General features: G+C 49.7%; 8 protein-coding genes across 8 annotated transcripts; 2 read left to right on the forward strand and 6 right to left on the reverse strand.

Moving 5' to 3' along the window:
* Window positions 1–235: 235 nt before the first annotated feature.
* On the reverse strand, window positions 236–2,005 carry AO090001000468 (uncharacterized protein; the record flags this gene model as incomplete). Its single annotated transcript, XM_001818933.1, has 5 exons — window positions 236–641; window positions 697–875; window positions 929–1,046; window positions 1,095–1,564; window positions 1,625–2,005. 5 exons carry the CDS (start codon window positions 2,003–2,005, stop codon window positions 236–238), a joined length of 1,554 nt encoding a protein of 517 aa, XP_001818985.1.
* A 2,897-nt stretch (window positions 2,006–4,902) lies between these two features.
* AO090001000470 (uncharacterized protein) lies at window positions 4,903–7,028 on the reverse strand (the record flags this gene model as incomplete). Its single annotated transcript, XM_023234566.1, has 6 exons — window positions 4,903–4,988; window positions 5,439–6,047; window positions 6,099–6,473; window positions 6,541–6,598; window positions 6,711–6,846; window positions 6,934–7,028. The coding sequence occupies 6 exons, from the start codon at window positions 7,026–7,028 to the stop codon at window positions 4,903–4,905; spliced, it is 1,359 nt and encodes a 452-aa protein (XP_023089676.1).
* Window positions 7,029–7,925: 897 nt separating this feature from the next.
* AO090001000471 (chaperonin-containing T-complex subunit CCT7) lies at window positions 7,926–9,970 on the reverse strand (the record flags this gene model as incomplete). Its single annotated transcript, XM_001818935.3, has 6 exons — window positions 7,926–8,038; window positions 8,124–8,785; window positions 8,842–9,214; window positions 9,264–9,600; window positions 9,670–9,836; window positions 9,925–9,970. The coding sequence occupies 6 exons, from the start codon at window positions 9,968–9,970 to the stop codon at window positions 7,926–7,928; spliced, it is 1,698 nt and encodes a 565-aa protein (XP_001818987.1).
* Window positions 9,971–10,480: 510 nt separating this feature from the next.
* AO090001000472 (putative histone acetyltransferase Spt10) lies at window positions 10,481–11,152 on the reverse strand (the record flags this gene model as incomplete). The annotated part of the gene is made up of 1 exon (XM_023234567.1): window positions 10,481–11,152. One exon carries the CDS (start codon window positions 11,150–11,152, stop codon window positions 10,481–10,483), a length of 672 nt encoding a protein of 223 aa, XP_023089677.1.
* Window positions 11,153–11,249: 97 nt separating this feature from the next.
* On the reverse strand, window positions 11,250–12,165 carry AO090001000473 (uncharacterized protein; the record flags this gene model as incomplete). Its single annotated transcript, XM_023234568.1, has 3 exons — window positions 11,250–11,303; window positions 11,374–11,475; window positions 11,623–12,165. 3 exons carry the CDS (start codon window positions 12,163–12,165, stop codon window positions 11,250–11,252), a joined length of 699 nt encoding a protein of 232 aa, XP_023089678.1.
* A 957-nt stretch (window positions 12,166–13,122) lies between these two features.
* On the forward strand, window positions 13,123–14,117 carry AO090001000474 (uncharacterized protein; the record flags this gene model as incomplete). The annotated part of the gene is made up of 3 exons (XM_023234569.1): window positions 13,123–13,300; window positions 13,413–13,965; window positions 14,039–14,117. 3 exons carry the CDS (start codon window positions 13,123–13,125, stop codon window positions 14,115–14,117), a joined length of 810 nt encoding a protein of 269 aa, XP_023089679.1.
* Window positions 14,118–14,326: 209 nt separating this feature from the next.
* On the forward strand, window positions 14,327–14,917 carry AO090001000475 (uncharacterized protein; the record flags this gene model as incomplete). Its single annotated transcript, XM_023234570.1, has 1 exon — window positions 14,327–14,917. One exon carries the CDS (start codon window positions 14,327–14,329, stop codon window positions 14,915–14,917), a length of 591 nt encoding a protein of 196 aa, XP_023089680.1.
* A 251-nt stretch (window positions 14,918–15,168) lies between these two features.
* On the reverse strand, window positions 15,169–15,975 carry AO090001000476 (uncharacterized protein; the record flags this gene model as incomplete). The annotated part of the gene is made up of 1 exon (XM_023234571.1): window positions 15,169–15,975. The coding sequence occupies one exon, from the start codon at window positions 15,973–15,975 to the stop codon at window positions 15,169–15,171; it is 807 nt and encodes a 268-aa protein (XP_023089681.1).
* Window positions 15,976–16,359: the final 384 nt, after the last annotated feature.

The following is a 16,359-nucleotide window of genomic DNA, read 5'->3' on the forward strand; positions in this document are numbered from 1 at the left end:
CCATTGAGTCGTTAGGGTTCATATTGTGGAATGCATGGTGGATCGCTGCATGTGTGTTTGTAGGTATGGAACTCTTTTGAATTTGAAGTTTCTTCTAACTCGATGCACTAGCCCTACTCCGTATGTACGCCTGGAACCATTTCGGGATATTGATGAGGGATTTAGTCAGTGTCTTGAAAGAACGAATGTGGTTGTGGATGTGCCTTGTTCCTAGTCCTGATCGACCGACCGAGCGCTACCGACTGAACAACTCCCGCCCTATCTCCCCACTGCGTCGCACGCTGAGGCTCGAACTGCTGCTGCGTCGCCGGCGGCTACGGCTTTCCGCGGGGTCAGCCGGGCTGAGCCCGCTGGCCCGCGCGTGCAGATTCAATATATCCGTGAGGCTAACCACCCCCACCAAGCGTCCGGAAAGCCGTGCCCCCGGAAGAGCGGAAGCTGGGATGGACGGCGCGACGGCGTGCGACAGCCCCGCGGGCGCTGCGTGTGTAAGCGGCGGCTGTACATTGGCGCTCCCTGGAGTAGGTGAAGGAGGTGAATGCGTGTTCCCTGAGTTAGTGGGCAGAGGGAGATGCACGGCCGAGTGGGATGGAGTCGGCGGTCCCGACGAGGAAGGAGACAACGGATCGGTGATCCATAGGCTATTTCAGTCGATTAACAAGAGCTAGCTTCGTAGGGATCAGGCAGCAGACTCACCGATGGGATCTAGTGGCTACTACCTTGGCAACGGTGTGAGCCAACGTCGATCCGGGATTCACATGAAACACTGGGAATGAATCCTTGCCATCCACCAGACCCCGTGTGGAAAGAATCACGGAGATGAAATGAGTACATGTATTGTGGAGGAGTGGAAGCGAGGATGAGCGCGTTAGGAGCTGTTCTTTCGGTTAGCCCTACTGTCTCCTCGCCAGCCATGCCCGGTTCATACCTTAACGTCCGTGAGGGATATATTGCCCACCACGTTGGTATGGTTATCTACCACAGCGACCGACGTGATGCCCTCGTTGTTCATGAGATGCAGTGCCTCCGATAGAGGCTTGTCCCCGCTATACGCACGTTAGACGAGCTAACTGTACATCGAGAAGTAGACCTACTTGATGCAGATCACATCCCGAGATCCTATCCTCAAATCCCGCAGCGCCTGCGGATACAGCTGATCAATCACAGGGAAGCTGCGCCCATTTTCCCATAGAAATTTGACCAGTCGGAATTGGCTGAAGATGCCCACTACCTCATTTTGTTTACGCTCGTCGACCACAACCACCCGATGAACGCCTCCTCCGAACGTCTCTACAGCTGCCATCACGCTGGCCGACGCCGGAAGCGTCGTCAAAGGTTCTTTCCTGCCGAGGTCCTTTACATCTTTCAATGGTATCTTGATTCCTTCCTTGGCCTTTCGGGCCAGTTGGTCATAAGAAGCACGGGTATTCTCGTCGGGCTGTGTCAGACCCGCCGCGAGGAGAAGGTACGCATTTAGATCCGAATAATCGAAAGTGCCGACAGCAGTCTTGTGTTCAGGAGTCTCGCGAATCAGAAGTACAGGAGCATCGGAATCAATCAGGACCTAGTAGTTGTCAAACCTCGATCCCACTTCTCTACTCCCGAATCATGTATCGCAACTCACATTAGTCGCATCCTCAATGCCTGTATCAATCTCCACAAACCTCAAATCGTTCGGGCTAACCAGCTCTCCGATTGAAATTTCCCTCCAGTCGCGACCTACAAAGGCAGGGTTTACATGGTTGGGAGCTGGTGGGTTGTCGATCAGACTCTGGATTGCAGCCTGTGTGAGTGACGGCTGTCGACGGCTACGTGGGGAATTTGGAGCCCCGCGCAGACTTTCACTGAGGCTGTGACGGTGCTGATGGTTGGGAGAGACGTGCGACAGCCGTAGCGACTGACTGCGTGTAGATGGAGAGCGAGAATCCGTGCTGGATCGAGGAGATGTAACGTTCGATCCACTGGAATTGTCTGCAACTGGTTCACCTGGCTGCTGGTCCGTCATGGTTGAACCAGGCGATGGCGTTCCGGGAAATTCCCCTGATAAGCTGACTGTGTTGAACGAAGAGTTTGGGTTGAGTATTGTGTGGGTTCACTAGCGTGGAATACAGTAGATTCACATAAAATTCACATATATAGAACAAAGCTACTGATCAGGTTATCTGCACAGCTATCGCCAGTTGCGAGAGCATGATCGATGCCAATCACGGGGTTGCGGGGAATTGACGATGTTTGGTTGGCGGGCGACGGTGGCCAATCAGCGTCAGGTGGCCATGGCGTCATAAAAATCATACGAACAATGGCTCTGTTACTTTGATGCTCCTAAAACCCCCCATGGTTCGTTACCCTTGTACTTCGATTTTCTTTACGTATACATGCCCTTAAGGGTTGATGGCCAATCATTGTGACCTGTGCCGGTCCCTCCTGCAGTGACGTCTGCACATAAGCCCACTTCTGGCTTCCCTCTCCTGCAGCCGCTCGCTTAGAGGAAATTCCCCAACACTTCTCCGAGGTCCTTGGTCTTGCGCTCTCTCATCACAGCTCTTTTCGGCCCCGACCACCTCTGACGTTGACCGGAGGCCGAGACCTCTTCTCTAGGCCTTTTCATCGGTAAATGTAGTGCCGAGTTCTCGGTGGGTATCCGATTTCCCGCCTTCGTGCGATGTAAGTATAGAGTTTTCGCCTTTGTGGGCACTCTCTTGGATTCTTGATGAGTCCGGCCGATCTGGAACTCCAGAATTGGACCCCCTGGGTCCAAAGCAGGGGGGACTCCATCCATATTGGCAAGGCTAGTTTGATATAATTCGTAGAGTGCCGGTGGCTTATCTTGACCCGGTCGAGACTTCCATCCATCTATCTCCAACCCATCCCTAAACATGGAGCGGATACCTGGACAGCCATACGCAACAATGACTTGCAGGGATGGGAAAGTGTGCAGATAACGCAATACAACATCCGATAAGTCCTGGTGACATAATTTGAGAACCCGAAGGTGTGCGAATGCGCCCGAGGTCTGCGCCAGCTCGCTCCAACTTCGGATGATACGATCACTTAGTGCCGTCACGGGCGTCTCTGTATCATCTGCAGGGGTTCCAATGTGTGGAGGTGTGGCAACTTCCAATGCAGCAAGGTTTCGGATGCTAGATATGCCCACTAGGTCAGGCACTCTGGCGAACGAAGTAGCCAAATTTAGCACCAACTGCCATTTCAGGGAATCACTCTTCACCAGCTCAAAATATTCTCGCATAGCCAGTCTGGGCCCTTCGATCTTCATTGATCGGTACTGGGAGATATGCCGAAACTCTGCCGGGTACGCAGTTGCGAACAGTTTCCACATGTAGAGTGTTCGTTTGCGACTGTGTTTACCCGATGATTTAGCATGATTTAATTTCCATTTCCAGACGCGATACCGTGGCTTACCTTCTCTCAAGGCAGTCCCACAGATAACTGGCAATGGGCCACGGTATATTCGCAAACAATTGCGGAGTCAAATTCCTTTGGTCCGATAGAGCTTGCCTCATTGCCGAGTGCTTCAATGTGGGTGCCCCAATTGCATTTGTTTCCTCCCAGCCTGCGGGAAGAAAGGGCGTCTCATGGACCCAAGACGGACCTTTCGAGTAAGCCCCTGCCCGCGTTGAGGTCCTTTCTGAGTATACCTGGCCGGTCCGCCAATCTACTACTCGGGTGGGAAACATGGCCAATTGCATCAGCTAATAGAAGCTGCACGAGATGCCTGGTTCTAGAGTTGCTAGGTACAGTTGCTTTCGGATAAAGCGACGCATCCCTTCATTGTTGATTCATGCTACTATACTCCAGGTTCAGACACCAGGGTCCAAAAGAAACAGTCGGGACTAGATACCCTAGTAGCAAGTTCAAAGCATGGATTCTCTGTGGACAGATCAAGTATGTTTCAAGGGCCCCTCGAATGCCTCACCGAAAATGCAGTAGGTGTACTGCAGTTTGTAGGGGATGTTAATATGTGCCTGAGGCCATTACTGATGGCTGCTGTTTATGTAATCCCAACCAATACATAATAGGTTAGCCCACTTTATCACGAGTGAAGATATAGGGTCGATCTATGCACCTCTCTCACTGCGTATGACAATAGTCTTCTAGTTCAAACAGCTGTGCCCATAAACCATAAAAATAATAATTTTATTTTGTGAAGTGTGTCTTGTCTTGCTTCTCTAGAAGCTACCTGCAGTAGATCAGCTAGGCAAGCACCCGACATGCTTGAACACATCCAGAGAGGTCACTGGAAGGATGCCATGGCTTTAGTTATCAGAACCTCAAGCACACATGCTGTAGCTATCGGGAATCTTCACATTCCCCTCTTGAAGCCTGACAAAAGTCCTCTTCCCCTCTCATTAGAGTAACGACATGTTAATACCGAATATCCCCGGTATATAGGTATGCACGACCCTCAAGTCTCGACGTTCATCTCTTTGACGCCCATGACATTTATTGGGCGACAACATCTCTGTCAAAGTCATTCGTCTCAATGAGCATGCTGGAGGAAATGCAGGTACAACGAGAGATCGCCTGCTCCAGGTTTTCCTTAGTTCCTGGATTCCTCCAATTCGTGTCTAGGATACGACTTCCGGTGGAACAATAAGCTCGTTGCTCTTGTAAGGTCCACCCTCCTGTGAACCCCTCACTGCCCGTGATGCTAGGTCGTTGGCAAACAATGGATCAACCAACCAGATATAGCTATACAATATATGACTTCCATGTCCCATACCATTGTGTCTCTGTCTGAGGACCAATGGTTGGGACACACTGAGGTTTTTGTGCATTGATACTGACTGATAACATGCTCAGTCCTAGGACTCTAGGGATTTTTTCTGGAGGAAATCAGTTTCAGCTGGGAAATTCCTCTATTAGCTCTTCTGGATATTGCTTTCACTTTGTAGCCTGGCATTGGAAGATCGATAGTACCCAGAACCAGATAAAGCCGGAGCCAAGGACTGGGACATCAATAAGATCACCTACAACGCTAATGGCATCTCATGTGCCTTATGAATGCCAGATGATATTCATGTTGTTGAAGTTCTGCCACGGTTTAGATTTACCTTAATCGAGTGTCACTGCATATGATTTTCAATTGCAGGTTTGTTTTGTAGAGATGAATTAAAAGCATGTAAATATGCGACCAACTAAGCCATGTCCTGTCCGACTCCATGCAAATGAATGTTATCAAGAAAATCATAGGAAACAAACAAAGCACTCGGGCAGAAAGCAATGAAAGTTTTGAAAATCGGGCAGGAACAAAGAATGAAAAAGAAAAACATGTCCGTGTAAAATGTCAATACTATCCCGATGCAAAGTCTGTGCCTGAAGAACCATCCATAAGCCCAAATCCTTACATCACATAAAGGAGGTTCACATCTATGGCCGGTCAGAAGGAGATTATGTTAAATCGTGTCTACTCAACTTACCCAGTGGGTGACTGCAGCTGAGCTGCGGCTTCTGCGTGTACTTGGTCGACAGTTCGTCCCGAATGCTGTTTAGCAGCTGTACATAGCTCTGTTGAGGGTTCTTGCGGAGGGCGCTGATAAACGCCCATGACATCGCACCGGTTGCTTGTCCCTGAATCTGAGCATCCTGGCTGGTCTGGTCGTCCTTGCTGCCTGACCACATGATAACGTCTGCCCCACTCGTCTTGGTCTGCTTGTTGCGCTCGTACACCTCGTCGCCCTTGGTTGCCTTCTTGAAAAAACCGACTGCGGTCGAGACCATGCTGCCCATATCGCCCCGTGCGTACGCCGACACCACCCCCAGCAGACCCTGTCCTGCTTCCTTGGCCAAGTTGGGCTCCTTGAGGATACCTTGAGTCGAGTAGATATACGGTAAATCCAACGCGGAGCCCGAGTGGCACGAGTCAAAGATGGCTGTCAATCGCACGCCCGGCTGCAAGGGGTTGACCATTATCCGGTGCATCTCATCGTCGACAATATGGCCCGCTTGCCGGAAATCGACGGGGTAAATGACTTCGTCATATCCATCGTCTTCATCGCCATCCAGATCGGGTGTCTGACCACCATGGCCTGTTCCGGTCAGACTGAGGTTGAAAAGCAAAAGGTTCATCACAGACTTACCAGAGTAATGGAAAAAGAGGGAATCGTTGGGCTTAGCGTCTTTAACTAGCCAGTGCATGGCCCGCAAAATATTGGCCTTGGTCGGCTGACTCTTTGGATTTTGTTGGTCGTCCGTCAGAAGCACCATATTTTCACGAGGGTAGCCAAAGTTCTCATGCAAGTACGTCGACATGTTCTTGACATCGTTAATACATCCGCGCAGCTGACCCTTCTGATTGAAGTAGTTGATACCAATCAGCAAAGCCTTTCTCGTGCCGGTGCATGCTGAGTACCGGTAGGCGTATTCTTGGGGAGCGCCTTGACCGAAGGAGACCGGTTGATCGGGAGGACGGGCCGGAATACCATGGCCGCCTTGATTGTAGGAGTTCTGGTAGGCTATTGCGCAGTCAGAATACTAAGCTAGCAAGCTTGGAGAAAAGGCATCACACAAGGGTAGACATACCAGATTGTTGTTGATACATATGGCCTCCGCTGGGAGGGCCGTAATTCTGCTGCGGGCTCTAAAAAAACCATGTCAGCCATTTAAATCTGCAAAAGGAGAACACACGAACAAGATAAAAGGATATATTAAAAATAATAAAAATAAATCCCACGCCATCGCAGTTAACATACGTTGTAACCGTTGTGATGCGAGCCGTATGGCTGAGGAGATGGTTGGCCATATCCGTATGCGTTGTTAGGTTGTTGCTGACGATAGGCCTGGCCGGGATAACCGCCGCCGTAGGACGACTGTTGATGATGCATAGGCCTATATCGAGTTAGCACCAGCAAGCTCAAAGCAAGCGATACTGAAAGCAACTGAAGTATAAACACGCAAAGTAATAAACAGCCTTACTGAGGAGGGGCGCCGTAGTTGGACGGCGGATATTGTTGATATTGTTGCTGCGGGGGATAGCCGGGAGCTCCCGAGTAAGGGGGATAGTAGGACATTCCTGGCGGGGTCTTGATAAGTCTGTGATATAAAAGACGGCGACAAGAGTCCGGAGGTGGGATGTAAGACAGCAGAGGGGCGTGAGGTTGTGGTGGTGGATGAACGAAAGAGCGACCGAAGAACGATGCAGCCTACAAATCGCCGAGATGATGTGGAGAAGGAAACACGCACTGATTGGGAGCGGCTGTGGATTATCCAAGCAAAAAGGCGGCGGGAATATCTTTGGTTTTGGTAATTATGTTCAATTAGTTAAAAAAAAAAAAAGGAAAGGTCCTTAATTTACCGGATAGGGATCAAGAAAGAAGAAGAAATAAATAAAGGAAGAGAGGGAGGAAAATGGCACATAAGAGACGTGAAATTTGATATATACGCAGATCATCGACGACCGTGCTGCATACTCGTCGGCCACTCCGAGATCCCCCTGTACTATGAGTATGTAGACCTGTACGGTACGGAAAAGTGGCTCCCACGCATCGTCTTTCAGCCAACCAAGACCGCATCCTCCATATCAAATTCCCTCATTCAGCCACTATCCCCAAGCGTTCGGCTCTCGGAATTCCTCGGTATCTTATCGTCATCTTTTTTACACGCCCTTTTACTTTGTTACTGCCCCTTGCTCAGCCTTACTGAGCCTCACAGTACAGTGGGTCAATGTCGTCAACTTGAGAATTCAAAGTCATGACTTGCAGGTCCAGATGGGGTATAGGATCCATATACTTGGTAGTTTCTTTTTTTAAATCATATTCAGATATCCACTTCCCCATGATCAATCTATGAACATGAAAACATTATTGATAGCAAATAAAAGTACCGGGCTGCGATTCTAACTATTGCATGGCTTTTGTTCTCTAACGTCATCACAAACCACATCGCATCCTTCCTCTCACGCATTACATTTACCGACCCCGCCGGGGCATGCCGCGTCCTCTTCCTCCACCAAGAGCCCGTTGGGCGGCACCAGGGGGGAGTCCACGGCCAGGTGCCTGAGGCTGGGCAGACTCCTCGTTCTCTGTAACGTGCTCATGTCAGCCAATAGAGATTAAACAAACAAAGCAAAAGGCATAGGGGATGAGGCAGGAACGGTGGATACTCACTGATAGTCTCATCTACACTCAGAATCAAGCAAGCTGCCTCCACAGCGGCTTGGATGGCGTTGACCTTGACCAGACTAGGCTCCCACACGAATGCGACCATGTTATCACGGACTCCCTCGTTATCGAAGTCAACACCAGCCCAGACGTTGCCCTTGCGGTGCTCCACGCGCAAACGGTTCAGGATGTCAGTCGCATCAAAGCCGGCATTGTCACACAGCTGACGAGGAATAACCTCCAGGGCCTTGGCGAAGGCCTTGACAACTGCCTGCTGCTTGTGAGGCACGTTGCGGTCGGCAAAACCGTGCATGTAGCTCGACAGCTCCATCTCCGTAGCACCACCACCTGCGACAATGGTCGTGTTCCGAAGAGCACGCTTGACGATCATGATGGCGTCGTGCAAACTCCGCTCAACTTCGGCAATGAACTGCTCCGCACCACCGCGCAGCACGAGCGTACATGTCTTGGCGGCAGGGCACTCAGAGAACAGGTTGTAGCGTTCGCCACCGATCTGGCGCTCCTCAAAAATGCCGCAAGTACCCAGGTGACGCTCTTGAATGTCGCTGCATGTCGACTGTGTGGCTGCTCCGGTCGCCTGGCACACCCGGTCCATATCGTCCGACGCAACACGACCGGCGCAAAAGATGTCACGGTCAGCGAAATACCTAGGATCGCGGTTAGCTAGACTAGTAATATCAGGCGCATCACAGCAAATACATACTGCGTAGCCAAATCACCGATAGGCAACTTGCTAAGAACAACCTTGGCCCCTGTCTTGTAGATAGCCTCGAGCTTGTTGTAGATGATCTGCCATTCCGCATCGACGATGGCCTGGTATTCAGACACCTGCTCGACACGCACCTCGGCGTTGTCCTTCTCGCTCTTCAACTCCAGCTCGACGTTCAAGCAAACAATCTTGGGGTCCTTGAAGTATTTCGGCTGTTGCTCAAAACCAGCATAAGAGAATGTCTTCTTGAAGGCAACACCGTCGACGAAGAGGGAATCTTGCAGGCCACCACCAGTGACTCTCTTGACACCAATCAACTTTTCGTTAAGATCATCCTGGTCGAGTGAGAGCACAGCATCCACCACCACTACACACAGTCAGTATCCGCTGCCGTCCAATCACACAGGAGCCCTTACTCTTGGTGAAGAAGTCTGAGTTGCGCTTGATAAGCTTGCTGTTCATGGCGGTTGCGGCCAATCGTCGTAGAGTTTCGACCTTCTTCTCCTCGCTTCCAGCAGCCTCAATCATGTCGACTGCGATCTCTTTCACCTTGTTGACGGCCATAGCACTTCCCCTCCGTAGACCCTTGATGATAGTCTGTGCGCTGACGCCTTGCTCAACCAGTTCACGAACCTCCTTGAGTATCTCACCGGCAAGCACAACGACAGATGTCGTTCCATCTCCTACTTCGGCATCTTGAGACCGGGCAATATCCGTGAGAATGCGGGCAGCGGGGTGCACGATATCGAGGAGCTAGGTTTGTCACGTATCAGTATCACACCGTCGACGGAAATTAACCTGTTGAACTCAAGTCGAACACACTTTCATTACTGTCGCTCCATCGTTCGTGATGGTCTGCTTGCCGTTGCCGTCGACAAGCAACAAGTCCCCTCCATACGGACCGAGAGTGCTCTTGATGGTAGATTGCACGGCAACACAGGCATTGATATTAGAAATGATCTGACCCTTTCCCTGAGAGGCATCCGTGCCTAAGCAATTAAAAATCGTGGAAAAGTCAGCGAACAAAACACGTCAGGCACACAGTAGAGGGGTTCAGAATGCGGGCAAGAAACGGACCCTCCTTAAGCACGATGATCGTGGGTGCCTGGCCAGCGAAGGCCATTTTGATTAATTTATTTCGAAAAGAACCGACAAATAGGGCTGGTAAAGACCGGTAGAGAATAAGAGACGCACGGGAGATGGAAAGTGGCCCTGAAAGTTACCAGCTCGGGGGGGTTCAATAATGCTCTTGACCAAAATTTCCCCGAGCTTCTCGATGTCGCCAAAGCACTGAGGCGGTGACCAATCATACCGCGTCTCCGCAACCCTACAACCCCTCGAACAAATTATACTACTAATCGGACTTGTATGCATCCTTTATCGATCTATTACTTATCATTATTATGGTCTTCACGTCACTTTCTATCATACTGCTAATAATACAGATTTCCACAACCGTAGTTATCCGATGATCCATAATGATTGATGCAAGCCCAACTTGCATTGAACGCCGTCAAGAAATGCAGTAGAGAAAGATGATGCCCCAGAAAGAAAAATAAAAATGGAGAAAATCAAATCATACCCGATAGAAGTGGGCTGGAAACAGAGAGAAAAGACGTGAGCACGCAGCATATCATGTAAAGTCCAAGTCATCATCTGGTTGCCCTACATACTGATACTTGGCCAGTATCTGTTCGTGGTGATGCACATCACTTACTTGTGAATGTACTAGCCCAAGTGCATCCTGATGGAGTGCCGATCCAGGATCTGGATCAGATGGGTCATCAACCATCATATGGTAATCACTAGCTGCATGATGCCGCACATCGTCATCAAAATGCGAGCTAGACAAGCCATGAGGGCCGTGCGTATAAGGGTCGGTCATAGCATCATGAGTTTGGAATCTGGGAAGTTGCTGGTGAATATCAATGATTTGGGGGTCGAGAGGCATAACGTAATCGCTGATAGAATCTACTGATCCTGGAACAACGGATGGATGGGTGGTGACAAAGGGATTCTGGCTTTGATGGGCATCCAGAGATACATGGTCCATGAGCGGGTTCGTTCCCATGTCCTCGTTGCTTGGCATACTAGGCTCGCTCTCACGACTGCTTGTTTGATCCTCCTCTTCCGGCATATCTTCGTTCCTGAAGAGCCCGTTGGTCAAGGGTGATTTGAGTGTCTCCTTGCATTGGGGACAATCTCGGATGACCCTGCTTACGGTTTCCTTGATCCGGACCCAATGATACTTGACTGCAATTGCTGCTGTAGTCTTATTGATGCCGGCATGCTGCTGAACATGCATCTCCCGAGCGATATCATATTGCTGTTGCGGATCCGACACTACCTCTTTGTCCTTCAGCATCAGCTTCTCGGTTTCGCCGTCTTCCCCCCCAACCAGCTTATAGTGGGTTGCTGCACTTCTGAGCCGGCTCTTCTCGGCCCTGTCGGCGCCCCTAGGGTATTTTGAATGCTTCAGATAATACCGGATCTTGTCAAAGCGATCCTGGGTAACAGAGTCCTCACCCTCGGGTCCCAAATCCCGGCCGTATATGATCGCATCAACGTATTGTCCGGGATTGGAGGCGAGTCTACCACCTCCTGGTATTCTTCCGATCCGTTTGAACCCTAGAGAGTCCCAGAGACGACAAGAAGCAACATTACTCTCATAGACTATGTTGAACATGGCATATGTATACCCCTGCAGATTGTCAGATATGTGAGACTTCGGATACGTCCGCAACCAATCACATAACGATAACCCACTGGGCTAACAGAGCGTTCACGAAAGGATTCATCAGTGCAATTGGTACTGACCAGTTTTGGAGCCCACTCTAGGTATCCTTCCCCCATCAGTCGGCCCACACCTCGATTCCGAGAAGCATCGGTGACAAGGAACATGCTATTGCAGATATGACTACTACGGCCAGGGTAGTTGGGTCTGACGGTAAAGCTGCCTAGACAGAGCTTGGACCAATTCGCTCCCCCCGTCCTATCCATGAGTTTGACATCCTGTGTATTCTTGATATCCCCGAGGAGCATGATAGCACCGAAGTGAGAGAACCAATAGTGCCTAAATTCATCGTACGGGATAGGGTCAATCATGGCATAGGTGTCGCCCTTCTCAATCTCACTATTTAGTTGGTCTGATAGGTAGCTCAACAGAGACGGGGGCACATCATCGGGCGACATAAAGGGCACCAGGGTCGCGACCGTAACGCGATCGCGAAGGGTAACCTGCCTAGGGTAGATATCCGGTAGCAGCTCCTGGTCTGCAGGCATCACCATGGACGCTAAATCCCCATGTACAGCAGGCATGTTGAAACCTTGGGCCGGCAGAGCCGGTCACGGGACTGTTTACCATTATTAGTTGATTGAGCAAATATTAAAACATCCATTTGATCCGATGGAATTGCAAGTTGTGAATTGGTATATGACAAGTGTGAAGCGCTGGGATAATAGGCCAATCGGGACAGACATAGCACGAATGCCATCACACAGACTACGAGTCAAGCAAGATACATGAGGGACCCAGATAGGAAAAACCGTGGCAGGGACATTACCAGAACAGGGTCTAGAAGCACTGACTTTCTGAGGGCGAAATCGGAAACAACGTTTCTCCTTTAATACTTGTTTTGTCCCCGAGGGGCACTTCGAGGACCGCCGAGTATTCTGGAGTCCGGAATGATGTGAACGCAGCAGAGAAAACGTCGTCCCGCTGACGGGCTTATGGTTGATCCGGAGACGGTAATACTATCCCTTTTGAATAGTATTGCAGCCTCAGGTGTTGACATTCCCATTGAGGCTAAGTTCAATCATCCCCGCCCCGCCAGAAGAGTGTGCCTGAGAGTATCCACGAACTCTTGATGAACTACCGACGAACTACCGGCAATTTTATGGTATAGCGAACGATAAAAAACATATCAATTGATCTGTATCCCTTGCGATGCAGAGTCTCGTCTATGTAACGACACGCTACTATAATTCATCTGGTTTTACATGATAGTCAATACAAAAACCGACAAAGTTTTCCTCTTCTCCACAGTATATATTTCGGACAGCTCACCTCCCACTGTCGCTTAATATCCAACGCGCACAAGTAGTCGTTAGGCATTGACGGCCGAAAGATTACCTGTGCAAAAGAGGCCAATTTCACTCGCTGGACAATCTTTCCCATATTGGTAAACCAAATCAAACTCCCATAGGCGAGTGTTCTCGTACCCTAAACTTCTTCCACAACTTTGGTATGAACAAACCACTTAAGTTGCCGCCATCATGAGTGCCCCTCAGTATTATCCGAACACGCTGGAACCACTCCAGATAAACAAAGAGAATCTGCAAAAGGCCCTTCATGAATTCCGTGAAGCTGTCGACCATGGAACTCATTTAGTGCAACAAGGTTGCCCTCCTTCAGCGGAGTGGGGTAGTGCCGGTTTGTACTTGGGAGTAGCAGGTACTGTAGACTTCCCCATTCCTGAACCGACGACGTCAAGCGTATATACATAGACTACCTTAAAGCCTTGACAATATTAACGTTGCCTACTGTTCTACTAACTGCATTTCAGGGATCGCTCTCGCATTCCTGCGGCTTGAGCGTCAAGCTCTATCCTTGACAGAACCAGGCAGGGCTCCTATCGACTTCGGTAAACTAGCGAGGGAGCGAATAGTGCCGCATGGGCCGAATTTGCCTTTAAAGTCAGGCTTCCTGTCGCCTTTGGGCTCATTCTCCCCAGTAACAGGGGCCTTGATGCGTATCTTAGCAGCAAGTACAGATGGCAGTGCCATCTCTGATGCTGACATTACTTCTCTCGAAGATGCGGTTAAGCTGGCAATCAAAAACGGACCCATGGTGCCTCAGGGAGATAAAATGATGGGAGGTGATGAGCTTATTTACGGTCGACCTGGATTGCTGTGGTCTATCTTTAATCTTCGGGTTCAGCACTTCGATGAGAACACAAAGAAGCGCCTGCAACCTGTTTTCGATGCTCTACCTAACCTTGTTGATGTGATAGTCGACGCCGGGAGGCAAGGACAGAAGGATTACACCAAATTGCATGGAGAGAAGGATGCGCTGCCCCTGATGTGGTCGTGGAAGGAAAGCCGATTTTATCTAGGAGCGTGAGTGCCACTCCCGGTCAATGTACCACACGAGAAAACCTACAAGATTCAACATACTAACTGAGAGCCCAAGTGTTCATGGTATCGGTATGTACACAGAAAAAAAAATCATGTTTTTTCGGCAGGGCTTTCCCCGAGCTAATACTTCGTAGCCGGTGTTCTTGCGATTATCCTTGCTTGCGAGGAGGCCAATGATAACGCTTCGCGCAAATATTTCCCTTGGATAGCGGGTACTATCACGGGTCTATGCAAAATATGTATTGCTAATAACGGGCACCTTCCCACACGCATTCCTCCATCTTCCCGCCATTCATCTCCGCTTGTCCAGCTATGCCATGGTAGCCCTGGATTGTTGGTTCTCATGGCGTGTGCAAGAAGAAGCTCGTTGGTCACTGAGTACTGGGAACCGGAATGGGACGAAGCCATCCATTTAGCGGCTGAAAGCATCTGGAGGGAAGGACTGCTATCGAAGGGTGGCAGTTTGTGTCATGGCATTGCTGGAAATGCACTGCCGCTGCTGCTGATGCACGACAGTTTTGAGTACGATGTGGAATTGATGCAGACAGCGAAGCGCAACTACACAAAGCGAACCGAGCCGATCGAGACTAAATTTCTAGAAGACAATCTCTCAAGCGACTATTTCCTGTCTAGAGCGCTAACACTGCTATTGCATGCGCGGGAGACGCCGCCTTACAGCAACTCGCCTGAGAATATTTATCGTATGCCTGACCGCCCGTTCTCCCTGCATGAGGGACTATCGGGTACGGTTTGCGCGTGGGCTGATGCTTGTGTGGCAATCCAAGCGAGACTGCGGAAGATGGAGCTGGAGCAGGAGGGCGATGGGCCAGTCGTAGAGGCTACTCTGCGAAGAGATCCGACTTTCAAGGAACTAATGAACCGCCAGCTAGGGTTCCCAACCATCGCTCACCATAGACCGACAGGTCTGCCTTAAGTGAGAACTGGAACATGCAAACCACCTTTTTGGGAACGGACGGCGGTGGAATCAGATATTGTATGTTATATTTTTGTTCCTGCAACGCCCAGTTGAATATTCATCTGTAGCTGAACGTTGACCTCACCCGAGATTGGTATTTCTCACGAGAAGAACGAAGGGAAACAGTAGATCATGCAACCGTATTCAAGCGTAATGTCGATTCTGTGTCCTCGCATCGCCGAACTTAGGGAGGTGACAAAGAAACGGCCCTAAACAAGACTAAATCCCGATCGATACATAGGAGGTTGTCCTGGAACTTCTGTCCTAAACTCTACACGCTTCGGCACGAAGTTGCCATGTGGTACCTCAACGGCCACCCTGAAGCGACGCCAGCAATTGTTGTATTGGTGAGACGAGTCGCCGCAGAAAGTACAGCGCGTGGGCGTTGACCGCACATGGGTTGCTTGCGCTCTCGGCTCCGGCTGACTGTGGCTTCTCATCCTGGTTTTGCGCTCTTGTTCCCGACGCATCTGCTGAACAACATACTGATTAATCTCCTCTTGACTGGGCTTTTTGCTGTGCCGTCTAACGGTTTCATTGTGTCGTGGCGCCTTGTCATCTCGTTTCATCTGCTGGACAACAAATGCGTTTATATCCTCCTGCGTAAGCTGTCCAGGGTCCAAAGGTACGTCAAGAGAAGCATAAGGCGTGCTTTTACTCCGCGAATGTTGGGTATTTTTCTTCTTCCCCTTCATCACTTTTTCGTGTCTCATAGCCAGGTCTGAAAGCTCTTGGAACGTCATCTTGTCTGTCGGACTTGAAGAGTCCAATCGACTATTACGCAGCATATTCGTCGCCCAGCCCTCCCATTCTGGTCGCGACTTTAGCTTGTTAAGAAATAGGATGTTAATGTGAGAATCTGCGATCCGACATTCTTCGTTAATTTGAGTAAGACCTTCTCGCATTGCTTCAATGAGCTCGATGAGATCGGCGACTGTATCTGATTTGGCGGAGTCTAGGTCCAGTATCTCGCTGATTTGATGTATCATACGAACATTTCGCTGCCAGGTGTTCATTTTGACGGATTGCAAACCAAGCTTGAGAATGTTGTTGGTGAAGCTTATTGAATATAAATTGGTTCGAGGCTCAGATGAGAGAATCTTGTTCCTTATTTTTATTTTTCTAATAGGAGAAATGACGTCAGGGTATATCTATACGCTGGTTGTAATCTATTACAGGTTGGGCTCTCATCGACATAAATTACCGTACCGAGAATCAATACAATACACTGGGTGGGAAGGTACATACTACTAGGGATCTTCTCATAACGGTTCAACTCTTTAAACAATAGTATATGCTGAAGTGTACTATATATGACCTCATATTCTCGCTACCTTTGTTTAATCGTCTAGTAGATCAAGAAGCTTACAAGTTGTGGCTTCTGCGCCCCATTACTACGG

The sequence above is a fragment of the Aspergillus oryzae genome, chromosome 2 (assembly GCF_000184455.2).
Source record: "Aspergillus oryzae RIB40 DNA, chromosome 2".
Classification (NCBI taxonomy): Eukaryota; Fungi; Ascomycota; class Eurotiomycetes; order Eurotiales; family Aspergillaceae; genus Aspergillus; species Aspergillus oryzae.